The sequence below is a fragment of the Myxocyprinus asiaticus genome, chromosome 48 (assembly GCF_019703515.2).
Source record: "Myxocyprinus asiaticus isolate MX2 ecotype Aquarium Trade chromosome 48, UBuf_Myxa_2, whole genome shotgun sequence".
Classification (NCBI taxonomy): domain Eukaryota; kingdom Metazoa; phylum Chordata; class Actinopteri; order Cypriniformes; family Catostomidae; genus Myxocyprinus; species Myxocyprinus asiaticus.
In genome coordinates, this window is record NC_059391.1 from 9,988,167 (window position 1) to 10,015,161 (window position 26,995).

The window sequence follows — 26,995 nt, forward strand, 5'->3', positions numbered from 1 at the left end:
GAGGTTTTATTAAATTAGAAACAATTCATGAATTAACAGTGCAACTGGTAAAAACGAACAAGTACAAAAGACACTTTTGGCTCAAATAAAAAATAAAAACTTTTTTCAAGCAATATGCACACACATGGACACAAACAAACAAGAGTCTCCATTTCATTTCTGAAGCAGTGCCAATGGGCTGTCTAACCCACTGTCCCGTTGACACACTTTCAATTCTGAAAATAAGCTCTTTGGACACATTTTACGAACACTCTCTGCTTCTGATCCAGGGATTTGTCCTCTGTTTTTACTTGTTCTGCTGTCTGCACACACATTGGGTTTAGACGGCGGTTTAACAATCTCCTGGTAAACTGTTACTTCAGAATTATCGCCAATTGTGCTTCCAAAGTCCAAACCACCCAATGAAGGGCCGTTCATTGAGAATGGCTTTCCAGGCTGTGGATAGGAGGATGTCAGGTGAATGTTGTTCATGAAGATGGAGCTGTTATTGGTTAAAATCCAGTCACTTTGCCCATCGTCCCGGACGGGATCTTCTTCTATCAGGAAAGGCTTGATGGAATGATCTGTTCTTCCACACTCAAACCCCTCCATGAACATTTCTCTGCTCTGCTTTCTTAAAGTGACATTAGGAGTCTTGACATCACTGTTGAAAATGCCATCATCAACTACTTTGGAACACGTGGCAAAGCCACCCTGTGTGCACTTTTGTGAATTGTGCGGTACCTTACCAACCACCTCAGTGTCTTTAGGACCATATGGCATCCCAGACTTGAGGGACTCCAGTTCAATGCCTTTAGATGTTTGTTTGATACCTTTCTGTTTAGCAGTCATGGCTGGGAAGTTAGTCTCAGTTAGGCTGTAGATCTGATGTATCTTTTTGTCCTTTCCATCCTTGTGGGCTTCATGCGAGGCAGCACCCAGAACTTTAGCAGGAGAATTGTTAGTTTCAATGTTTGATTTTGCTGATCCACCTGAGCATGATCAAAAGAGACTTAAAAAAAGCCTTGAGGCTGAGGTTTGAGATTAAAGACCCAAAGTTGAGGTTTTACCTTGAGAGTTCTGAGTTCTTGAAAGCTTACGTTTGGACACAGGGGTCTCCAGGACTTTGGCCATGGCAGCCAGTTTACTGGCAGCATTAATGATTTTCTTCTCAGCACTGTAGAAGAGAAAAGAAATGTGATTAGACTGAGAATGAAGACCAAACCAGCCACTCAATAGAGGAGTCTCTCTGGTTTTCCGTACCCTGTGGTCTGGCATCCATCTTCCAGCAGCTCCTGCAGGCAGGTGAGGTAGTACCTGCGCATCCGTCTGGCTGTGTCCTGTCTTTCCCTCAGGACCTCTGCCCTGATCAACTCGGCTGCTCGTTCTTTACTCTCCTGCAGATACCGCAGCATATCACCTAGTTAACAAGCACATTGTTAGCTAAACGAATAAAATATCCTCTCAATGAAGAATATGAAGCAAGATTTTTGCAATGAGGAATCAAATCTCATTCTCAAATGATGAATTATGTAACAGAGTTAGAATATACAATCCGAACAGAGGTCTTGGAGAACTCACCTTTGATTTCCTCCACTGCTTTCATGTATTGCTCCTTCATTTCCTCAAGACCTGCTTGAAGATTCTGCTGACTGACTGCACCACTGCAACATATTGATGAAACATAATGAAGAGTTATTCTACAACTGTGCTTGCATCTGTCACTGCCATGCTGTTATAGAGGACGTCAAACAAACTTTAAGTGTTTACAAACCTTGAAAGTGCTTCTGTGTTTGCAGTTTGTTTGAGTTCCTCAAGGCCTCTGAGATGATTCTCGCGCTCTTTCTGCAAAGCGGCCTCGTGGTCATCTGAATTGACACACAAACTAATGTTAAAAATGTTACAAATATACTTGACATCATGCATGTGTTTGTTTCTTTTGGGGGTCAGTTTGTGCCAATCATTAATCATGAGAAATCGATAATGCGATCGAGAAATCTAATCTCTCTATTATATAATTTTGAAACTCCATAAATAGATTAAAAAAAATAAAAATAAAATATAATATATATATTCATAAAAATCTAGATAAAAACAAAAATAAAATATCAAATTTGGCAACTGATACCAAAAACCATTGATGAAAAACCATAAAAATACAATATTAAATTGAACATCTAATAATACAAAAAGCCTAGATATATATATATACAAACCCAATTCCGAAAAAGCTGGGACAGTATGAAAAATGCTAATAAAAACAAAAATGTGTGATTTGTAAATTATATTCACACTTTGCTATATTGAAAGCACCACAACTACACATTATATGATGTTTTACCCTGTGAATTTCATTGTTTTTTTGAAAATGTACAGTAATTTCAAATCAGATGATTGCAACACGCTCCAAAAAAGTTGGGACAGTCAAGTGTTTACCACTGTGAAACCACCATTTGTTCTAATAACACTTAAGCATTTGGGCACTGAAGACACAAGTTTAAGCTTAGAAAGTGGAATTTTCCCCCATTCATCCATTGTGTAGGTTTTTAGCTGCACAATTGTACAGGGTCTTCGTTGCTGTATGGTGTTCTTCATAATGCGCCACACATTCTCAATTGGAGATGGTCATGACTGCAGGCGGGCCAATCTAGCACCCACACACTCTGCTTACACAGCCATGCACTTGAAATCCAGCCAGTATGTTGTTTGGCATTGTCCTGCTGGAAAATGCAGGGACGTCCCTGGAAAAGACAGTGCTGGATGGCAGTATATGCTGCTTCAAAATTTTTACATATCAGTCTGCATTCATGGTGTTCTCACAGATGTGCGAGTTACCCATGCCATGGGCACTGACACACCCCTGGCCCATACAGACACTGGCTTTTGGACCTGATGCTAATAACAGCTTGGATGGCCCTTTTCCTCTTTGGCCCGGATAACATGACGGCTTTGTTTTTCAAAAACTTTTTGAAATGTGGACTCTTCAGACCAAAAAACACAGTTCCACTGTTCTACTTTCCATCTAAGATGAGACCGAGACCAGAGAATTTGGCAGCACTTCTGGACAGTGTTGATGTATGGCTTCTGCTTTGCATAGTAAAGTCTTAACTTTCATCTGTGGATACAGCGGCGAGTGGTGTTGACTAACAAAGGTTTACTAAAGTTATCCCAAGCCCATGTTCATGATATCCATTACAGATGAATGACATTTTTGTAAGACCGTGATGTCTGAGGGATCAGAGATCATGTGCATTCAGAAGTGGTTTTCGTCTTGCCCTTTATGCACAGAAATTTGACCAGATTCCTTGAATCTTTTAACTATATTGTGCACTGTAGAGGGTGAAATGCCCAAAATCCTTCCAATTTGTCTTTGGGGAATATTGTTCTCAAAGTGCTGGATTATTTGCTGAAGCATCTGTTGGCAAATTGACAAGTCTCAAATTATCCTTGCTCTTGAAGGACTAGGCTGATTTTGGAGGCTCCTTATATACTATGACACGATTGCCTCACCTGTTTTTGTTTTTTTAGCATTTTTCATAATCCCAACTTTTTCAGAATTGGGGTTTTGTGTGTGTGTGTGTGTGTGTGTGTGTGTGTGTGTGTGTGTGTGTGTATGTATGTATGTATATATACATTATATATATATATATAAATTACATTACAATTCAATATAGATACAACTATAAAATATTGAATTTAGCAACTGATGACAGTCCAAAAACCCTAGATAAAAAAACAATATAGATAAACTAGATTAAAATGAAAATATTAGCAACTTAAAATCTAAAAAAAAAAAAAATCATAAAAATTTAATATTGAGTTTAGCAACTGATAATACAAAAACCATAAATAAATTGCTACAAAAAAAAAAAAAAAAAAAAAAAACTACAATATACAATTTAGCAGCAACTGATCATATTTTATTGCTCTATCAATCAATCTATGGAAGTGGGAATGAAAAATGTGCAAGCCAGATTCAAACTCACGTTGCCCTTGTGAGTACCACGGCTCAAGTGTCAGAGAGCATATTTGCAACAGCATGCTAGGTAAGTGCTCTGATTAAAATACTTATTATTTTTTAATATGCAATTATGATGCGATTTAGATTTATACATTTCATTTGTTCAATGAATTTACAGATTTCTCAGTTGATTTATTGATTTCTCAAATGAGGATTGATTGGCACAAGCCTACATAGCTTCTAACAGAGAGTATAAGTAGTAAAAACTAAACTCTTCATCACTGTCTAAAAAAAAAAAAAAAAAAAAAGAAGTCTGCATACTAAACATGGACTGCTGGGCACCTTTCATCTTGAGCAGGGTGCTTTTGTGTTCTCGTACGGTTCTCTGAAGCTGACGACAGGCCTTTTCTAGATGCTTCTGGAGCTCTTGATTCTTTTTCTGCAGCTTCGCCAGAGATTCGGCACATCCAGCGCTGCTGCATTCACCCTGCTTCCTCCGAGCCATTAAACCTGCTGGAGGGGAATAGTAAACAGTTAGAAGATTCCAGAGAGATTCCAGAAGGTGTGAGGTTTATGTAACTGAGGATCTTACTGATCTCTGCCTCATGGCGCTCCTGGGTTTCCTTCAGAACACGTCTCAGCTTGTCTTCGCTGCTCTGAGGTGTGGGACAAAAAAAATAAATAAAAAATGTAATGTATTTCTCTAGATGGAGACTGATATAATATAGAGGCTTTATAAAAGTTATGAGTGTCTCATGTGTAACGAAAAATATGAATGCTTTGTGTGCAGTTGGGCCAAGAGAGGAATTTGGATTGTTTGTTCAGTCTTAAATGTGTATGTGGCTACTTTTTTGTAAAACGAAAGTGACTAACACTGCAGTGACAATGCATATTCTTTACAGTGTTGGGGAGTAAGTAGTTTAAAAAAAATGGACACTACTGACTTCACTACATTTTTCAATAAGCAGACAGACACACACTTTCTTCCACTCCTGCTTGGCTTGGTTGACTGTTTGAATAAGTGATTCTCTACAGATCTCCCAGAGTTTGGATCTGAGGGTTCCAGTCACATTGCTGGGCTTCTGTCCCTCTTGACTCCCTCTCCTCTCCACTCCCTCTTGCACCTCCTGCAGCACCTCCTTTAGATCAGCGAGCACCTCCTCCTGTCCCCGCTGCATTTCCTCCTGCAGTCTACAATACAACAGCTGTAGATCTTATACACTGTACATTCGTCAAATGTGAGTTTCAAAATCCCCAAATTAACCTACTGATTACCTATCCCTAACTTTTGAATTAATTCCAAGTGTTGTGTTAAGGGCTGTTCACACTGAATGCATTTTTGCATCCCTCTGCACTGTTTTTCAAATTAAGTTTCTATGTAAACATGCAGTTGGGAGACAGTCAACTGTTGCGCCATGTCTTGACATTGACCATGTTATCTCCTTTGTCTAAAAGACTTCCTGAAACATACTGATCGACCATTAATTATGAGGATTACAATTATTAGTAACCTGATCTTTTGCTGACTCCTCCACTCCTGTTCCTTCTCTCTGAGCGTCTTCTGCAGTTCAGTGTCTTTCTGTTTGAGAATTTGCTGCAGGTTCTGCTCCAGAACAGCCTGTAGTTTGTGCTCTCTCTGGAGCTCTGCCCTGAGACTGGATATCTCCTCCTGTTTGTCCCTGATCCAGACGTCTTGGGCTGCTGCCAGCTCTGCTTTGATGAGGGCAGCCTGCTCCTGGCATGAGCGCTCCAGTAGAGTGCTGAGGGAACGCACTTCCTCCTGAAGCTCACCGTTTCTCCTGTTACACTCTTCCAGCTTGGTGCATTTAGTGTGAAGCATTTCCTGCCACCTGTCTTCTGCTGCCTTCACAGCTGAAGACACCTGATATAAAGACAGGATTCGCACACCTTTTGACTAATGTGGACATTCCAAAGACTTTTCCAGTTGATTGCAATAACTGGATTAGGGTTTTCAAAAATCATGTCAAAGATTGTTCTCACAACAGAGCAATATCTAGCCAATTAAATATTTTAAGCAGAGCAGAACTAGAAAAAAAACGTATATATTCATATAAGCGAAGAGGTCAGCAAATCCTAACAGAGGCCATTCACAGATAGTCTTATAGGTACAGTAGCAAAAACATTCAGTTTAATTCCAAGTATCAGAGAGAGGGTGGAATATGGTCATCTAAAACTAAATTATGTTTTTAGTGCAAAACAATTTTTTTTTACAAACATTAACAGTAGTGTTCAGGGAACAAACAAAATGGTACAAAAGTTCAGAATACGACCCCTTTAAATGGACAAATACCTGTTCTTGAACATGTTGCTGTTGTAGCCTCTCCCATTCATCTTTTTCTACTTGCAGGTTGCTTTTGTATTCTGGGAGGGAGGTCAAGTCCTGGAGCCACCGAGAGCGAGCCCGGGATATTGCATCTTCAACCTAAAAAATGTAAGCTGTGAGCAAAAACCTTTGCTACAGAGATCTACTGTTTTTAAGGATGTTGGAGATCTGTCACACCTGGAGTGCTATGTCATCAGCATGTTTCTGCTGCAAATCTCTCCGAGCACATCTCACAGCCTCCTCCACTGCTTTGGCCTGGGTGGCTGTAGCCTCCTGTTGCAGGTTTTCTCTCTGAGTGCTGAGTCTGGCCTCCAACTCCTCCACTGAAACCAACTGACCCACAGTCTCTAGACAGCTGGTCTGACACGCTCCCTCACAGGTGTCTGACTGCCTGACCTTCCTGATTTCTTCCTCAGCTTCCTGTAGCCTCTGAGCCCAGGCCTTCTCCAACTAACACAAAGAAAGAAATATAAATAAATAAAGACAGACAGAAGAGAAAGACAAAACAGACACACAGATGAAGATAAACACAAAAACAGATTAAACGAAAGACAAAGAAATAGACAAAGACAAACAGATTAAACAAAGACAGAAAGACAGACAAACGAAAGAGATGATCCGGCAAAAATATAGACAGATGAAACAAAGACAGGCAGAAAAAATACAAAGATTAAACAAGAGAACAAACAGAATAAACAAAGACAGACAAGACAGGGTGACAAAGAGACAGACAAAAATACAGATAGATGAAACGAAAGAGACAAAAAGATGAAACAAACAGGAAAGAAACAAATAGACAAAGACAAACAGATTAAATAAAGTCAGATATTATACAAAAGAGACAATCAGATTAAACAAAGACAAAACAAAAATACATGGTGAGACAAAGTCAGGCAGACAAATACAAAGATTATATAAAGACAGGCAGATAAAACAAATACAGACAGAGACTAAATGAAACAGAAAGATGGGAAACAAAGATAGACAAAACAAATAAAAAGATGAAACAAAAGAGGTAGAAGATGAAACAAAGACAGAAATAGACAAAAAAAAAAGACAAACAGATGAAACGAAGACAGTAAGACAAAAAGACTTGCCGACAAAACAGACAGAAAAAAACGAAAGAGAAAGACAGACGAAACCAATACAGACAGACAGATAGAGAAGACAGTCTGACCTACATCAGAATAGCCCGATGATATTTTGCAAGATCATGACAGTCTTGGCATCGAATACTGAAGACATGAGTGCAAGTGGCCCATCATTACTAACCATCTCCTGCTCTTGCTGCCAGCTCTGCCTGGCGACGTCCAGTTGCTCTCTGACCTGCAGCTCAATCTCAGCCTGTGTCTCTTTCCTCCACTGGGCTCTGAGCCGAGACACGCCCTCCTGATGCTGATGCTCTAGATCAGACCTCAGTCTATCCAGAGCACCCTCACTCTCCTCTCTGCTCTTCAGCTGCAACATAAACAAACAAGATCAAAGGTTAAAACAAGACTAAACAAAAATCATAGTCTCAAATAGACAGACTTTGCTGGCATGAACTGGTCCACTTTATAGCTCTAAGAACCGCCCAGGGACAGATAGGAAAAGACTGTCTGACTGATGTGTAAAACCAAACACACTTCACTTTGGGGTTTTTTAACATAGAGAGAATGAGGTAAACTTTCTACAACATACTATGTTAAGTCTTCTCTCTTCTTCAAGCTTGTTCTGCAGATTTTCTTCCAGCTTGTCCTTCTCTTTGCAAACAGAAATGTAGCATTCCTGCACAGCTAACACCTCCTGACTAAGGTCGATGAGTTTCGACCTGTGGATGCACACAGATATGTCAGTGAACAACATTAGTAATGCTGCAATATCTTCCTAATGGATTGTTTCCAATTTTTTTCTGGTTAAAAGTTGAGTGGAGTGCATTACTTTAGTTCTTGCATGTGTTGCTGATGCTCACTGTTGAGTTGCTCTATGTGAGTCGTGTGCTCTTGTGTGAGCTCTGCCCGCATACAATTCACCACGTCATCTCTGTACTGCTGCTGAGTCATCTCATACCTGCACACACAGAGCATCACACAGAAAAATACATTGCATTAAGTGACTTAAAAGGAATTGTTAACCCAAAATGAAAATTCTGTTGTCATTTACATTTACAGGACATACTTTAAAATTCCTCCTTTTGTGTTCCGCAGAAGAAAGAAAGTCATATGCGTTTGGAACTACATGAGGTTAAGTAAATGACATGGGTGAACTATTTATTACATTAAGCAAGCACTAAATAACACCAGAATTAACAGAGCATATAGAGATATAGTTTTAACCCTTATGTTGTGTTCTGGTTATTTTGACCCGGACAATTTTTTCTTACTATTTTTTTTTTAACTTAATCTAATTAGAACAAAATTCCATGACTTTGTTCACATATGGTTTTCTTTACATTTTATTGGTTTTATTTCACTTCGTTACACTTATGTTCCCGGTCAAAAATGACTGGCCATTAGAAGTTAATGGATTAGACTACAAAATACAGAAATATTAAGTGTTCAGGAGCATCCCAATCCTTTATGGATGTGTGTTTGCACACACAAAGTCCTTAGACATGTGCACACACAACACACACACGCAAACACAAACACAATGTGTGTTGAACGCCCTTTTGTGCATCGTCTTTCCATGAACACTCTGAGGAATATTTCAAGATCTTCTAATCATATTATGTTGTGTTTGGGCTTGTTTGAATCGGGATAGGCTGCTGTTAGTTCTGATATGTCATTGTCTATGTTATATGTATGTTTCAGGAAGTAATAAGGAAAAATGTAACAAAAAGAAGTTCTTTTAAATGACTTGGCATCTTATAAACGTGGTGCTCCTGCACATGATGCTGAAAAAGCAGCAAGGTCAAAGATATCAGTCTACTGCACAATTACATTAAAAAAAAAACACAGTGCAGATGGATGCAAAAACACATTCGGTGTGGACCTTTAGGTCAAACAGTCATTCTTGTCTAATGTAATTGCCAAGGAAGGATTGTCAGTTTTCAGCAAGTTTTGAAGAATGAGCAGCTTTTCTTATGCAAATTAATTAATTTATGACTGAATGAATATGTAAGGTCTCCTCGCCACTCCTCACCTCTCTGCTGCTTCCTGCTTCTCCTGGTCCAGCTCTTGGATCATCTCTCTCATCTTGGTGCAGAGCTCAGAATTAGCTGCTTTCAACTTATCCTCACTCTGCTTCAACTCCTGGTTCCTCTTCTCCAGAGTCTGTAGTTCACAAACGGCACAATTTACTAAACATAACTCTAATTAGAGGCTGACCGATATATCGGTTTTACGAATGAATCAGTGTTGCTGAAAGGGTTTGTTTTATTTCTCCATGTTTCTCTGTGGCCAAAACCATTTAACTAGTGAATACTTAGGCTTCAAAAAGCTTAATTTGGTGAGTATTTAGGCCTACATTAAGAGTATTGTAACTGGGCCAAGACTCTGTAACCATAAATGTTTATGGACTAATTAGGGATTATTAATGCTTCAATGTTATAAAAAAGTAAACATATGACAATTGACAAGTGATTGCTGATGATTTACTATTGATGAATGATGATCTACTGTTGATTAATTACTACACATACAGTATTTATTTGCCCATATGACAATGTTTACTGTACTCTATAGTGATTCTACTGTAATACATTGCACATGTATTATACATGTTTTTTTTCCCTTATGTGTATGCGTTAGCTGGAAGCACACACATCTCAAAAGTTCCCGGTGGATTTCAGACATTTATAATTAACGGTCCCATGTTATGCATCAAATCTTCATTTTTTTCCGGTTATTATTGGGATTTTGGTTGCAAGATAATAAACTGCATCTGGGATTTTATTCATTTTTTTACCCTTGTTGCCTCTATATCTGTGCCCATCACAGCAAGGAAAGACTAATATTTTTTTTTTTTTTTACATTCGGTAAATCAATTTTGAAAAACTATCATCCGATTATTCAGTTTTCGGCCTTTTATCACCACCTTAGTTACTGATATTGGCAAAATCCACTATCGGTCCACCTCTACCTCTAAAACGATCTTGTGTGTTGCCAGGCCTAAAAGGGGCTGTATTCCATGCTATTGTAGCATTCTAGCTTTTTCTTAAAGTCCACTTATAATGTACTTGCAGAAAAAAAAAAAAACATATTTCAGTTTTTCATGAACATTTTCCACCCTCTCTCTTACCTACTGAATTTGAATCAACATGAATCAGCATTCGCAACCCATTTTTCTCCCGCAATCTAAGTAATACTTCCGTATTCCCAAGTAAAACATTTTCAATGGGAAAACGCATGACGGGGCTTTATTGCATGTTGCCAGGTCTTAAATTACTTCCAGACAGAAAAGTCCCCAAACATTTGAAGATATGACTGGACAAAAACAGATTCAGACCTCCACTCTCTTCTGCAGGAGTTGCCGCTCCTCCTGCAGTCTGACAAGCTCTTTGTGAGGAGCAGCATTCATGCGAGATGATTCCAGGTGTATCTCCAAACTGCTTTCCCTCACCTGCAGTAAACACAACATAGATGAAAACTAACATCTACTAAAGCAAACTAAACAGACAGGTCATTAATCGATGCTGTAGTTGGTTGGTATAACCTTGGAGTCCTTTGTGGTCTTCTCGGCCTGCTCTAGCTTTGTCTGTAGCTTCTCTACAGTAGATTGGGAGCTCCGCAGTTCCTCCTGCAGCTCAGAGATCTTCAGTCTCTTGGTCTTCAAGTAACTCAGGCAGCGCTGTAACTCAATTTTCAGCTCTCTGACCACATCATCCTTCGGCAGGCCGGAGTCTCCTTCCTCTGCTATACGAGGTGTGCTGAAAAACAAAAGTATTACAACATAATTAAAATTCCAAGAGGTTTGAAACTCATGAATGTTTATGAACAAATTATAGACCTTAGTTGAAGTAGATTTCAGATTTAATTTGCTGCAAACAAAGGCAGTGTTGATCTTAAGCTGATGAAATGTAAACATCAGAATCAGAACATTTTATCTAGATTTAATTATCAATTCAAAATATAACACTACCTGTGTATTCGCCCATTTCTCCACTTGGACTTCTTGATTCCCAGGTTCATGTAGGACTCAGAGAACTGGTTCTCCCAGTCTCCATTTGTCTCTAATAAAAGGGCTCCATGTTTAACAGCAGACTCATACAGATTTATCTGCTCCTTCAGCTCAGTCAACTCCTCCTGTTAAGAGAAACAACGGTTTACATTCTGATCATTATGTGCCACTTTAAGAAGTGTAATACTGTTCAAAAGTCAGAGAAGTGGATTGGTCAACCTGCAGGGCTTTGTTGAGGTCTTCACTGATACTGCGGGCAGATTGAGCCTGTTGTAGTTTCATCTGTAACTGATTCATCTCTTGTACCGAGCCTGTGGAAAATAAATAAGTCAAGCAGAAGAAGTAAACAGGCGCAAAGGAGACAAACCTTCATATATATGGTTTGATGTATTATCTAGACAAAACTCCCTCCCTAATCCAGCCAAATAATTTGATTGCATTTTTTCCCACAAACATAAAAGTGAATGAAACCGAGGCTAACATTCTAAACGGTTTTAATTGCAAGAGAAAAATTGTTCTGGCCTATAATATGACCCATAAGGCTAGAGCAATCAGTAAACACATAAACAAAAGCAGCACATAGGATGACACACACACCAGTGTGGAGCAGTTTGGCACACTGCTGCTGGCTCTCCTCCAGGCGCTGTGTGAGCATGTTGATGACAGAGGCTCGGTCCACCTGATCCTTCTCTCTCTGACGCTCCAGCTGTCTGACCTGATCCAGCAGCCGCTGTCCCGTCTGAGCCTAAAAAAAAACCCACATTCAATTCCATTTGAACGACAGGCCTGTACTGCCCTCTGTTGTATATTGGTCATAGCAGGTTAACAGCACTACAGTGTTAACGGCCCTGAATTGTGCACAATTGATTACATGTTGTCTTAAAACATTAACATATACAGTACATTTATTATATTAGTTATCTAATTGATTGCATAAGACAGCAGGTTTTTCTCCAAATTCCACACATCTATAGAGTAAAACACATACATTATTTCATTCATGAATCATTTTCTACCAGATTAAGCAAACTTCTGGGTACAATTTTTCCCTAAAGTATACCTCCTCGTCTAGACTCTGTGATTGAGCATCTAGTTTCTGCTGAAGGGTGAGCAGTCTGGCCTCATACTGTTCCCTGATGGCTGCCGTGTCTCTGTCGTGCTGCTCACGTGCTCGCGACAGCGTATCCGAGCGACACAGCTCCTTCATCTGCTGCTGCATGCTGTCCATCGCTGCCTCGGCTACACACTGCTGCTTTACGATCTGCACGCACACACACCCACATACACACATTTTCTCTCTTACGAGGTGCAAGTACTTGAAGTGATCTCCACCAAGGGGTTGCCACACAGTGTTTTCCTGCTTTGCAGCATTTTAACAAGCCCTGATAGTATGGTTTTACTTATCAGGCTTTTACTTTGTGTAGTTGCTGCGTGTGGTTTATATCCTCCTACCTCCTTTTCTCTCTCTGTAAGAATCTGAATCTGTTTCTCTAGAGATCTGATTTTTCCCTGCAGCTGAGATTCTCTCTCTTTCGCCTCCTCCACTAGAGCGCTGGACTCTTTCAGCGATATAGTCAGACCATCTTTCTCATCTAGTTGAAGAACGAGAAATGGCACAGTTTAAATCATAACTAAAACTGATGAAAAAAAAAAAAAAAAAAAAAAGACACTTCGGGAAATAACACCGCAATAAACTAGCTAAGATTCACTTTGGTCCTTGCATCACATCTTGCACCCTAAATGTAGACCAATATAACGGTTTTACTGATTAATCGGTGCCGATTTGCATTTTAGAACTGTCAGTTCTTGGCAAAAGTTTATGCAGCCTTCTTGTCTGTGCTCATCACTGTATGGAAAGACTTAAGCATTTTTTTAACATTCAAAATATCTATTTAAATAAAAAACAATAGGCCAATTAATCGGTTATCTGCCTTTTCAACCACCTTAGTTATCGGTATCTGCAAAATCCACTATCGGTCGACCTCTATTCTGTTGCTCTCCGTCTAGTTGAACAATTGCTGCCCCTGACTGAAAGTCATTGGGTACAGTTGCTGTTCCAGCTCCAATTAACCAATCCCAGGGTGCCATAGTAACCAATCACATATCACAAAATAAAAAATGAGGCCCAATTTTGGCACGTCTTGAAAAAATACAAGTCCCGGATTATTGTGCTTTCATCATCAAATCACATGCCCATGCCTTAAATGTTCTGCACAAGTGAAGTAAAACAAGACAAATGTCAGCTCAGCTGTATTTAAACCAGTTAATCTGGTCAATCTTACCTTTAACGATGGCAAACTGGTGCTCTAGATATCTCATCCTTCTCCTGCAGTCCTCTAGTTTCTGTTCCAGCTCCTCAATCTGTCTGGACTGAGCTCTGTTCAATATCTGAAGCTGAGCCAGCTGCTGACCTTCTGCTGTATCTGAACAATAAACATACAACATGCTTCAATTTCCATAGTCTCTACAAACATGTTTTCCTTAAATTTTAGCTGGGAAAAAAAAATGACAGAATTGTAAAATATCTTGAGGTGCTCACTTTGTGTTGAGTTGAGAAAGTCCCTCTGAAGCTGGTCAAAATGGCCATTCTGAGTGGCCGCTTGGGGATTGAACATCTTTGGTTGGTTTGAAGGCTGATGTGGGTGGTAAGTGGCCTTATAATGGTCAGCAGGTTTGTTCGCAGCTCCTCCGTTATCAAAAACCTTCAATAAAACATAGGATCATATAAATACAAGCTACTATTTGGTCACATCCAATTCATGATGTGGGCAAGCCAATAGTTTAACTATATTTCCATAAACATCAGAAATTAATCAGAAATGCTATGTTTTGTTGAGTGAAGACTTAAACTTTTCCCTCATTGATCTAATCACAATGTAAGCTGTTGACTTACTATATTTTTGAAGGAGCCTTTGCATGTTTTAGTAGCATCAGATTTAGTAGAGTAACAGGAAATATTGTGGAAAAACAGGAGTAATAACTTAGTAATAATACATATATTAAATAAATACTAGTATAGTGGTAATAGTGTAACAGTGCAGATTCCCAAGCCGAACTTAAGCATGCTGACATTCACCTGGAAGTTGTTTCTAACGTTGTTTTGCTCTCCGTAGTTTTGCCCATTGTTCTGGACCTCTGCTCCATGGTAACCTGCCCCATGATGAACAGCGTTATGTGGAAAGCCCTCCTCTTCAACCCGGTCCCCAGCTGAGAAGTTGCTGCCATGTGACTCCTCCATGTCTGCAGATGAGTGGGCATAGTCTCTGTTCTGGTACTGGTAGTTCTGGCCGTTCTGTGGGTCCCATCCTGTGGGTAAATGTTCAGTCCCGGTCTGGAGGTGATGAGGGTGACTGTTGGTCTGTGAAGTGTGACTCCTATAGCTGTAGTCTTCATGGTAAGAGCCTTGATCATATTCCTCATAGTGCTGCAAAGACATTTACAGCAAATGAAATGCACAAGTGGATATGTGATGGTATGCTGTATTCTTTTAAAAGCATCATATCATGGATGTGTTGTGCTCTTTTCAAATACAAGAATTTGATGTGCTATGTTTACATACTCCAACATTCATATTTATTACATGGTGTCTTTTAAAACAACAAACACATCTGTAATTGATAAATGTACCTCCTCATGGGAAGATCTTGGATGCTCCCACTGAGGCACATTCCAAGCATGCTGTGGTCTGAAACACATGGTCAGTCAACCAAGAGAATATTAAATCATTTCAACTACTCCTATGAAAACTGTAATACAGTCAAGTGGACAATTAATAAACTATTAGACACAAGTTTAGGTATTTCAGAATTTTGTACAAGAACTCAAAGGGAAGTGTTCTGTACCTGTTGTCATCTCCTTGGTGACTGCAGTTGGATCGGTCGAGCTCAGGTGAGGAGCATTCACGACTGTCCTCCAGCATATCATCAGGGAGATCAGTCAGGAGCTTGTGGAGCTAAAAAAAAATATATATATATACACTTGATCACTATAATGTCTGGTCTATCATTCAGGAGCTAAGCCACTTTGTCCCCCATCTTCAGGCAAACACTACCGGAATGAATGCCGGTTAGCCAGAGGGGAACTGGCCCCCACAGTGAGCCTGGTTTCTCCCAAGGTTATTTTTCTCCATTAACCAACATCTTATGGAGTTTTGTGTTCCTTGCCACAGTTGCCCTTCGGCTTGCTCACTGAGGTTCTAATTCTAAATACAATTATTTATTTTTAGACACAATTTACACTCATATTTTTATAAATTACACAATGACGACTCTAAGACTTTATAGATATTACAGTTTCATTTTCTGTTAATGCATGATTTTCTGTAAAGCTGCTTTGAAACGATGTGTGTTGTGAAAAGCGCAATACAAATAAAAATGACTTGACTGTCAAGGCAAAAACTACTTTTCTGTCCCAGTGCAGAATGCATTCTCAATGGTTACAGTAAGTAGTGCAGTGCACTTTTTATGATTGCGCATCCACACTATGCACTGCTTTCAGATCTCTACTCTTTTTGCTGCATGGGTAGCTGACAGTATATTTCACAAAGTGACAGCAGTGTTCTGCAGTGTGACATACTTTATCTAAAATTATCTTTTCTAATTCTTATGAAATGATCATGTGCCTTACTGTTTTTATGATGTCATTTAAACTGAGAGATGACATTGAATATGCGTACTTTAAAATATTCAAAATTCAGTTGTGACATCATAAATATTTTTTTTTTTTGAAAAACATAAAATAAAATGGACATCAGAAACAGCACCTAAAATATACATGTTCCCTTAAAGGAATATTCCAAGTTCAATACAAGTTAAGCTCAATCGACAGCATTTGTGGCATAATGTTTACACAAAAATCTGGGTTACAGTCAGACACTTACAGTGGAAGTGAATGGGGCCAAACCGTAAATGTTAAAATGCTCACTGTTTCAAAAGGCATAGCCCCAAGACATAAACAATATGCATGTAAATATGATTTAAACGACTGTAAAAATTACTATTTAAACAACTTAACAGCTCAAATAATATACAGGTTTTATCAGAAAAATTAATGTGTGCTTTAATAAAATTAGATGTTTCGCATTTCTGCCTTTAAACCCCCCCAAAATTTGCCCCATTCACTTCCATTGTAAGTGCCTCACTGTAACCTGGATTTTTTATTTTATTTTAAAGGACAATTACAAATAATTTTTTGTGGTAATCAACATTATGCCACAAATGCTGTCTTTTGAGATTAAATTGTATTGAACTTGCAATATTCATTTAAAAGGAGGCATGACATGCCTTTTTAATTATTATTTTAATAAGTTCCTTAAGGATCACTAATAATATTAGTAAAGTGTTTTGCACAAAAAAAAAAAAAAATTATATATATATATACACACACACACACACACATACATACACACACACACAGTATATATACAACAGTTCCAATCCTCAAATTTGATTGGATGAAAGATGTTCCATGAGTGCTGATGTCTCAGAACATTTCGCTGTGTATCACTCCGCTTGTGTTCGTGCCGTTCTGAACTAAAGAGTAAGAGCAGTGCAGATGTGTAAAAAGCTAGATGTGTCTCTTTACATATATTTTTGTGATATCGCTGATTTTAGCCAGCAGGTGTAGACAAAAGACCATTTTTGTGTGTATTAGCCAGCTGAGGTACTGTTCATTTAGTCAGCGGCAGCGCTGTCAGTCAGTCTGTCTGTCTGTCTGTCAGTATTTTCATTCATCGGCACTCTGTGACTTCTCAAATTACTACTACACTACTAAAGCTAGGAAATAGCTTTAAACAGCTTTAAACTAACAGCTTCAGTATTAAGGCTCATCTCAGCTGAGAGACAAAACAGACAGATTAATTACACAAATTCAAGGCGCTTACCTGTTTCCAGACTTTCCACATTGAAGAGGGCGTACTGTTTAAAATGGTGGAGTACATTGCGGTTTCTATAGTGAATGACTCTTGCACACCAGCTACCGTGAAATAGGGAGAAATACCCCCGCTCAGACGGCTATTTTTCCACTGAGAAAATAGGATGCATTTGACAAAAACGACAATCTTCAGAAAGCTGAATAACACACTACAGCATCTCTGCTTGGGAGTGGTAACAGACAGACACAGATAATCTCACACAACACACACACATCCTTGTTTCTCCAAAAACTTGTTAGAAACAGCCCAAGCCGTGATACTAGTTCTAAAGTGACATTTTTGAGAGGCTTGGATGCATCATTTGGTTTGAGCAACAGCAGATTCTGATCCATGGTGTAAGAAAGTAGTTCCATGCACAAATGCGTTTTTTATGAATGTACTCAGTTTTTCCTAATTTTTAAAAATTGACATGTTCATTGAACTGTTGTATATAAGCAATATCATACTCACAATCGTGCTATATGGCCCTAAATCAGCACTGCTGTGATTGCCTACAGCACTCGTGCCTGCAACAGATGTAGGACCATATCGCACACTTGCTCTTGTGATATTGCTTAAATATATTTGTAAAACACGATCATTTTTTTTACCATCATTCTGACCCTCTGTCAAAAACACTTGGTTTTGGTGCTGCTTCTCCTTTAAGACTTAAGGTAAACGCCCACTGTTCTAATTGACTCTCTGCTCTTGATTGAGCTCCTCTCTCATTGCCATCTAACTGTTCACCACTACTGTGAGGGGCTACGGAAGTGATAAGGTAAAGTAAGCATTGATGAGCTGTTGTGGAGGTGGTCAGATGCAAATATCTACCACAGTGTGATATCACAATGTGGAGAAAGTAGAGATTTTGGCAGCTTGGTTTCAACAAATGCTCTTTTTGCAGTGAGAGGGAAGTTTTGAGTTCTGAAACTTACAGTATGCTTTTATAGTACAACTCTTATATGTCAAAAGATAAAGGAAAATGTCATGACCCCTTTAAAGGAAATTCCAGGTTCAATACAAGTTGCGCTCAATCAACAGCATTTGTGGCATAGTATTGATTACAACAAAAACATGTTCCTCCTCTTTAAAAAAAGAATTTGGGTTACAGTGAGGCACTTTTAATGGAAGAGAATGGGGTCAATTCGTAAACATTAAAATACTCTGTTTTAAAAGTATAGCCACAAGATGTAAACAATATGCGTGTAAAAATTACTTTAGTGTGATAAAAACACTTACTTACCTTTTCTATGCATTTATTTCCAATTTTACAACCTCATTGCCATGACGGCAAAACGCTGTAAACCCTAAAATGACCGTTAAAAACTACAATTTAAACAACTTTACAGCTCAAATAATACACAAGTTTTAACAGAAGAATTAATGTAAGTGCTTTTATAAATGTATAAGCTTCACATTTCTGCCTTTAAACCCTCCAAAAATTGTCCAGATTCACTTACAATGCAAATACCTCACTTTAACCTTTAACCTTTTTTTTTTTTAAAGAAAAGGAGGGACGAGTTGAAATAAATTTTTGTGGTAATCAACATTATGCCAGAAATGCTGTCGATTCAGTTTAACTTGTATTGAACCCGGAATATTCATTTAAGCATTCATTCCAATTTTAACCTAAAACTCTTAACCATTGATATTAGTCAATCTAAAGTCTATTGTTTTGGGTGTACAATAAGAGATCAGTATCCATCTTATTTTGCAATGCGGGAGCAAGCAAGTGGTTGCATTTGCAGCAAGTTCCGTTGTCATCAGCCGTAACATAAATAACTAGAAAGATAATACCAAAATTTAGTGATGTGGGCTTATAAACAGTCAGACAGGATGTATAGCACAATAATATGCTAATATAGAATCATATTCAAATGTCTGCATTTATTGTAAATAAGTATGTTGATCATTCACTTGTTGCTGTGTGTTGTATTAAAGAGACGATAATAAAACAAGCTTCTTTACCAGAGCGTGATGATGCAGTATTTTCATGTCTTCATGTAAACCTCCATTCATATGTACCTGCATAACCTCCGATGATGCCTTTATTTCAAAAGCCATACTGAATGCGAGATCTGCTTGTCTATTAATTATACACCGCTAAGAAAGAAAGAATGTTCTCATAGAAGAAAGGAGAGAATAGTGCGTTTATTATTTTGCCAAGATGACACAACATGCCGTTTTGGTGCAATGAATGTTAAAAAAGCAATATAATTGCACGCTGAGCTCTCTTTTGGTTGTGTAAAGTTGGTGGTAGCCATGACAGATGGAGCTGAGGACTGTCAGTTTCAGTGCCTGATCTCTCATTCATTAATAGTTTCCATGGTCTAGCAGTCATCTGCCTATGCAACAGTGTAAAAACTATATGCGCTCCAAACCAATGTGTTTATGAAAATAATAATCAACGATAATATGATGGCATATATTGCCAGCCTGCAATATAAAACTGCATATTTAAGTATTAAGCAACAAAACAAAAAGCATGAGCAAGCAACTGATTTGCTGCAGGTCATTGAAAACCATGGCAACAGTTTAAAACAAAACACACACACGCCCAGTTACAGACACACAGAACTGTCATAAGTCAGACACACACCAGCACATGGCCCTGAGGTGTTTTAAAGGAGCCCTGCACAAACTGAACTTTCAGCAACTATGATATCTTAACTCTTAGAAACATACACATTAAAAGCTTTACTTTTACTCCATGTAAAAACACAGCTGTGAAAAACAGTCAAACTCACCCTCCATAAATCCTGCCGGATGACTCTCACATCCTCAAACGTTCCTTCGGAAACGAAACTTTCCCGCATTTACACGCGCACTACAGCTACTGCAGACCTCTTGGGCTTAATCACATACTGAATGACTATTGTGTTTGTTATGCTGGATCTCAGCAGCATGAGTCAGATATGAATAACTCGGGAAAAGAAAGCAAAAGAAGAGGAACTAAGCTATGCTTATTTGTCCAGGCTCATTGGAGGTCGGCCCAATGTGGGGGTCAGACTACAGTGTAGTCACCACACGCTTCAGTTAACTAGAGCAGAAATGTTCCTCCTCTGATGGAAAAATAGACATACGGCCAGTGAAAATGACACTGCATACAATGCACATCCTTTTTTTTTTTTTTATGTGCATTGTGTTTTTATTTTTCCGGTTCTAATCCATTCCATATGTAGAGTGCAAAGCAAAAGAGGTATTTAGAAAAAGTCCCTGATTCCAAATCAACTGGCATCTTTTCATCCATCCATTCAGAGCAAAACTATAAAAGTCTCATCTTGATCTGAACAGTAGAACAGATCTTTGAGAGTACTGCAGTCAAAGGACATTCAGACTGTGACAGAAAACACACCTGACTGCATTTCTCTTGCACCAATGGCAGCAAACGTTCATTCATACAGCAGATAGCATTAGTGTGAGTCAGAACACACATGCATCTGATTGGAGAAGACTTTGGTCTTTAAAAACAAACACCTTGAGGAAGGGTTTCACACTACCTGACTAAATAGCTTAGTCAGAAGCCATGAATTTATCAACTCAAGTATGGATTACTTTTATGCTGCCTTTGCCGCAACATAGGCTGAATGTTAAAAAAACATCTTTAACTGATTATTTCATGTCAATTTAAAAAGGGGAGGAAAAACATGTTGGACAATTAGCCCACAGCTCGTGGTTTGTGTGAAAGAAAATGTCTTTTGTGTGGAATACAGTTAGATTTTTGCCGATAACAATAATTCCAAAAGGCAACTATCAGCACCATTCAATCGGTAAAACCGATATATCGGCCTACCTCTATAGAACAGTACAACAATAGTAAACAACAAAAACTAAAAACAAAAAACTGTTAAACTAACACCAATTAGAGATGCACCAGTGTATCGGCCAAACATTGGTATTAGCCAATGAAAGCAATTATCTGCACTATCGGACTTCAGCTGATTTTTTTTAAAGCAGCTGATAATCAAGTCCAATTATTTGCTATCAAAAGGGGAAAAAACACGTCGGATAAGTAGCTTACAACTCATGCGGTGTGTGAAAAAAATATGCCTCTTTTGTGAAATTACTTTGAATAGGGTGACAATGACAGCAGAGTTGGAATATGTAAGCTTTGCACTGCTAGAATTTCACGAGGTGGAACTTAGGGATGTGCATGAATAATTGAGTAATTGAGTACTTGTTTTGCACCATCTACTCCAGTATTAAAAACACTACTCAAATAATGCAATTTTCCTTTACGTATTTGTTTGCCGTGAGTATTGCTCAATTACATTGTTTTCCCTCTAAATCTCGCAGTTACAGTTGAGTCCGCTGGGGGACGATGAGGATATGGGACATCAAGGTGTTTGGATAGAAGATATCATGGTGAAGATATCAATCCTTGTAATATTTGGATTCTTATTGAATTCTACTCTATTTTTATTCGATTCTTGTTGGAGTCATGCATACCAACGGATGATAATCTGCTTTTATTGGTGGAAAGACAATGCGAAGCGGCACGAGAAACTTGGAAGCATATCAGACCAGTATGTGTGTGAGCATTAAATCTCTGAAAACCAACAAAACACATTTTATAAAAAGCAAACTTTCACCACTTGTTTTTCTGAATGTGCATTATAAAAATATGATAGCCTTTAAGTACACTCAGAATTTAGGTATTTGCATTACCCTCATGCTGTAAATACTGGTTTCTGTATAAGCTCCAGGTGTGTAAATGTCTTTAACTGTTGTCTTTATCTTTTTTGTTTTCCATTTTTATTAATGCATATTGTTCATCAAATTTTTTCCCAAAAGAAAAACATAGTTTAAGTTATCTTATTTTGAAACCGTTCTTGATAACACTTGTGAATAAACAAAATATAAAATTCACATACGAGTCATACATGTTATTTTTAATTTGCATTTTAATTTATGAGTAATCGAGTACTCGCTTTTTGTGGGTTAGAGAGAGTACTTGACTAAAAAATTACTCTAAAATGCCCCTCCCTAGAGGAACTACTGTTAAAACTTTTTACAAGACTAATATGATTACTCATTTTAAAAGCTCAACACAGCATAAATGTTCGTTTCAGCTAAAACGGACAAGCTTCATCATTCAGTTATTGCTAAGAACATTAAAAAATTAAGAAATATTAATAATTTAATGTGTGTGTGTGTTGGGGGGGGAAGGGGTTCCGAATCCAGGATGCGCTGAGTGACTCCAGCCAGGTCTCCTAAGCAACCAAATCGGCACGGTTGCTAGGGAGGGTAGAGTCACATGGGGTAACCTCCTCGTAATGTGGTTCGCTCTCGGTGGGGTGCGTGGTGAGTTGTGCATGGATGCCGCGGAGAATAGCGTGAAGCCTCCACACGCGCTCTGTCTCCGTGGTAACATGCTCAACAAGCCACGTGATAAGATGCGCGGATTGACGATCTCAGACACAGAGGCAACTGAGATTCGTCTGTCGCCACCTGGGTTGAGGCAAGTCACTATGCCACCACGAGGACTTAGAGCGCATTGGGAATTGGGCATTCCAGATTGGGTGAAAAAAAAAAAATAATGTGAGCCTAACATGTTAATTCAGTTAATGTAAGTTTAAAACGTTCATGTTAATTCTTGGAGTTTTTTGTTTATAACTTAGACCAGTTACTTTGAAACATGGAAAATATACAGAGCCATAGAGAATAAAAGTTATTCTCCAAATTTCTTTTCAAAGTTGTAATTATTATTATTTATTTGAAACATAGCATAAAAAAAAAAAAAATAAAAAAAAGAGCTGAACCACAAAACTGTCACCCTATTCTGATTGGTGAATCTTTTGCACACTGATTTCGCCAATCAAATGCAAGACAAAGTAACAGAAATGGGTAAGGTAAGTAAAGAATAAAGATTCTATCATCTATCACTTACAGTGCATCCAGAAAGTATTCACAGCGCTTCAATTTTTCCACATTTTATATGTTACAGCCTTATTCCAAAATGGATTATTTTCCTCAAAATTCTACAAACAATACCCCATAATGACAACGTGAAAGAAGTTTGAAATCTTTGCAAATTTATTACAAATAATAATAAAAAAATAAAATAAAAATAAATAAAAAATAAAAATCACATGTACATAAGTATTCACAGCCTTTGCTCAATACTTTGTTGAAGCACCTTTGGCACCAATTACAGCCTCAAGTCTTTTTGAGTATGATGCTACAAGCTTGGCACACATATTTTTGGGCAGTTTCTCCCATTCTTCTTTGCAGGACCTCTCAAGCTCCATCAGGTTGGATGGGAAGTGTCGGTGCACAGCCATTTTCAGATCTCTCCAGAGATGTTCAATCGGGTTCAAGTCTGGGCTCTGGCTGGGCCACTCAAGGATATTCACAGAGTTGTCCCGGAGCCACTCCTTTGTTATCTTGGCTGTGTGCTTAGGGTCGTTGTCCTGTTGGAAGATGAACCTTCGCCCAAGTCTGAGATCCAGAGTGCTCTGGAGCATGTTTTCATCAAGGATGTCTCTGTACATTGCTGCATTAATCTTTCCCTCGATCCTGACTAGTCTCCCAGTTCCTGCCACTGAAAAACATCCCCACATCATGATGCTGCCACCACCATGCTTCACTGTAGGGATGGTATTGGCCAGGTGATGAGTGGTGCCTGGTTTCCTCCAGACATGACGCTTGCCATTCAGGCCAAAGTGTTCAATCTTTGTTTCTCATGGTCTGAGAGTCCTTCAGGTGCCTTTTAGCAAACTCCAGGCAGGCTGTCATGTGCCTTTTACTGAGGAGAGACTTCTGTCTGGCCACTCTACCATACAGGCCTGATTGGTGGAGTGCTGCAGAGATGGTTGTTCTTCTGGAAGGTTCTCCTCTCTCCACAGAGAAATGCTGGAGCTCTGTCAGAGTGACCATCGGGTTCTTGGTCACCTCCCTGACTAAGGCCCTTCTCCCCCGATCGCTCAGTTTGGCCAGGCGGCCAGCTCTAGGAAGAGTCCCGGTGGTTCCAAACTTCTTCCATTTACAGATGATGGAGGCCACTGTGCTCATTGGGACCTTCAATGATGCAGAAATTTTTCTGTACCCTTCCCCAGATCTGTGCCTCGATACAATCCTATCTCGGAGGTCTACAGACAATTCCTTGGACTTCATGGCTTGGTTTGTGCTCTGACATGCACTGTTAATTGTGGGACCTTATATAGACAGGTGTGTGCCTTTCCAAATCATGTCCAATCAACTGAATTTACCACAGGTGGACTCCAATCAAGTTGTAGAAACATCTCAAGGATGATCAGTGGAAACAGGATGCACCTGAGCTCAATTTTGAGTGTCATGGCAAAGGCTGTGAATACTTATGTACATGTGATTTTTTTCGTTTTTTATTTTTAATACATTTGCAAAGATTTCAAACAAACTTCTTTCACATTGTCATTATGGTGTATTGTTTGTAGAATTTTGAGGAAAATAATGAATTTAATCCATTTTGGAATAAGGCTGTAACATAACAAAATGTGGAAAAAGTGAAGCGCTGTGAATACTTTGATAAATACTTCTGATGCATTGTATGCTAAGACATTTTTTTCTCTACTGAGATGTGTTTTTGAACACAATCATTTTTGAATGTAAAATGTATGAACAAGGAAAAATATTTGCCAAAATCATAATTAAAATTGCAATCACAATATCTTTAAAATAATGTAACAAAACTATCGATGACTCTTAAGTCTTAAACTATTGTTTTCAGGGGAAAATACACATTTTTGTCCAATAAAATGTAATTAGAAATACCACGTTCCACTTAATAAGTACAGTTTTGCCGGGCAGTGACGTAAACTAGCCTAAACTCAACTGTCCATTTATTGAAATGGGACAAGCTCTTTGATATGTCCCGTCCCCACTTCCTGTTTCAAAAAGAAAATGGTAGAACACAATTTTAATCCAACAACAGGATTTATGCTAAAATTACATGAATGTAAAAGATCAACGTAGGGATGTGTGAAGAGCCAGCCCATGATTGGATACACACAGTTCAGATTTGTACTTTCCCTGCCAACATATTCGCTGGCCCAACCACAGTTTAAATTATTTGATTTTTTTTATAAAATTTCATTTTTAGCAATGTATTGTTATATGTGCCAGAAAATATATTTATATTTTTCTTTAAATGTCTTCTTGACAAAATAATAATAATAATAATAATAATAATGAAAAATAAATAAATTTCAGTAGATTTTAAATTTGCAATAATAGCTGGAAAGTATACAGCTATACTTTAACTCTATGACAGTTAAGTCATTAGGCAAACCTTTTGCTTGAAAAGATTACATACAATGCATAACATTTCTGGCTGGTTTGTAATTTAACCCATTCATACTGATGCTTCCAAGAACATCACAAATCATTTTTGCAAATTCGACAAAACTTTATATTAAATGCAAACGCTCCTCATTGTTGAGCCCTGACATGCATTAAGCAGCTCGCTTTTCATTTGTGTTATTATTATATATTATGTATTTTGTAAAGTACTTGTGCACATTGGATATTGTATAAAATGTGTATACTGTACATACTGTTCAGTGCATAATGCGCATTGAGGAAACAATTGATGGAAAGTGTGTATTTTAGGTGCTGTGTCTAGTCACAGTACTCTTCTGATTGATGACCCAGTGGTTGTCAAGGGTGACCAGTACATTTGATTTAAGAACATTAAGACTTATTTATCTAGAACAAACAGGCCCAGATGCTCCTGAATACATTTTACCTGACATTATATGAAGACACAATTCGTTTTTTGTCAATCTAGGCATCGACAATTACACAGAGCAAAATAGATGTTAACGTATCAAGTGGGTGTGTTTGTGGATCACTGTACAATAACCAGAGTTCAGTTATTTGGACAAATACCTCTTGTTCTCTGGCATAGTCTTCCTGATCATACTCCTCTTCCTCCTGCTGAGTCTGTAAAGCTGCACTGTCAAAATCAATGGACATCCTGCCGACCTGAGAGGACAATCACATCCAGTTATCCTTCACTTTACTAGTGTTACTGAGTGTACTGAGAGACAACTGCTTAGTAAATAAATCATTGTTTATTGTAGTTAGTGGTCTGAAACGCAGATTAAGTCTACAAGCAATTCATAATACATAATATAACATAATATAACATTCGTTTACCAGCTTCGGTATACAGACACGACCACACGGTATTTGCTTACCTTTAAAGCCTTTCTAAAGTATCCACAGTCTTAAAATAATAAATAATCATAAATAAAGTGTCTCGAGCATTAACATTGTACAAGTACAGTCCTTCACGAGCTCATCACAACAATGCTGACGTGAAATGACATGGTTACGATTAATAACCGTCATCGAGTGGTTGTACGGGCGTTACATGACTAAAACACAGTTAGAAGATGTCTGAAAACGACTTTAAAGCAAATATATTGTGAAAATTCGGCCCTTTGAAACATGGCGCTCTAAACAGCGGCAAAAGTCCTGATGTATGATTGGCCGAGAGAGGAATGACGTAATGCAAGCGTTACAGCCAATGGTTAAAGCATATTACGTTTCAACCACAATGAAATGTAATGCAAATAATAATATACGATAAAGTAAAAATGACATTTCTGAAAGTTTTTAATGTTTTTCGTTTAATATTTTTGGATAACCTTTATATCATCTATCCTTATTTTCCGTGATTTGATGAACACAATTATGGGTCTTTTTTCTCACTTTA

The 26,995-nt window shown here is 38.3% G+C and overlaps 1 protein-coding gene across 7 annotated transcripts; it reads right to left on the reverse strand.

The window, feature by feature from the left end:
• LOC127437406 (centrosomal protein of 152 kDa-like) lies at window positions 1-26,741 on the reverse strand. Of its 7 annotated transcripts, none has more exons than XM_051692269.1 (29): window positions 26,475-26,741; window positions 26,164-26,259; window positions 15,227-15,336; window positions 15,012-15,069; window positions 14,461-14,808; window positions 13,924-14,086; window positions 13,667-13,807; window positions 12,837-12,976; window positions 12,445-12,645; window positions 11,982-12,129; window positions 11,604-11,695; window positions 11,346-11,509; window positions 10,920-11,133; window positions 10,713-10,826; window positions 9,408-9,538; window positions 8,205-8,333; window positions 7,965-8,094; window positions 7,557-7,742; window positions 6,462-6,734; window positions 6,252-6,383; window positions 5,452-5,822; window positions 4,921-5,131; window positions 4,533-4,596; window positions 4,262-4,450; window positions 1,754-1,847; window positions 1,561-1,643; window positions 1,243-1,399; window positions 1,050-1,156; window positions 1-971 (listed from the first exon to the last, which is right to left on the reverse strand). In XM_051692269.1, the coding sequence occupies exons 2-29, from the start codon at window positions 26,248-26,250 to the stop codon at window positions 154-156; spliced, it is 5,055 nt and encodes a 1,684-aa protein (XP_051548229.1). In that variant the 5' UTR covers window positions 26,251-26,259; window positions 26,475-26,741; the 3' UTR covers window positions 1-153. The 7 variants fall into 7 exon arrangements, with proteins under 7 accessions (XP_051548229.1, XP_051548231.1, XP_051548228.1 ...); XM_051692271.1 differs by having other exon boundaries at window positions 4,283-4,453; XM_051692268.1 differs by having other exon boundaries at window positions 4,262-4,453.
• Window positions 26,742-26,995: the final 254 nt, after the last annotated feature.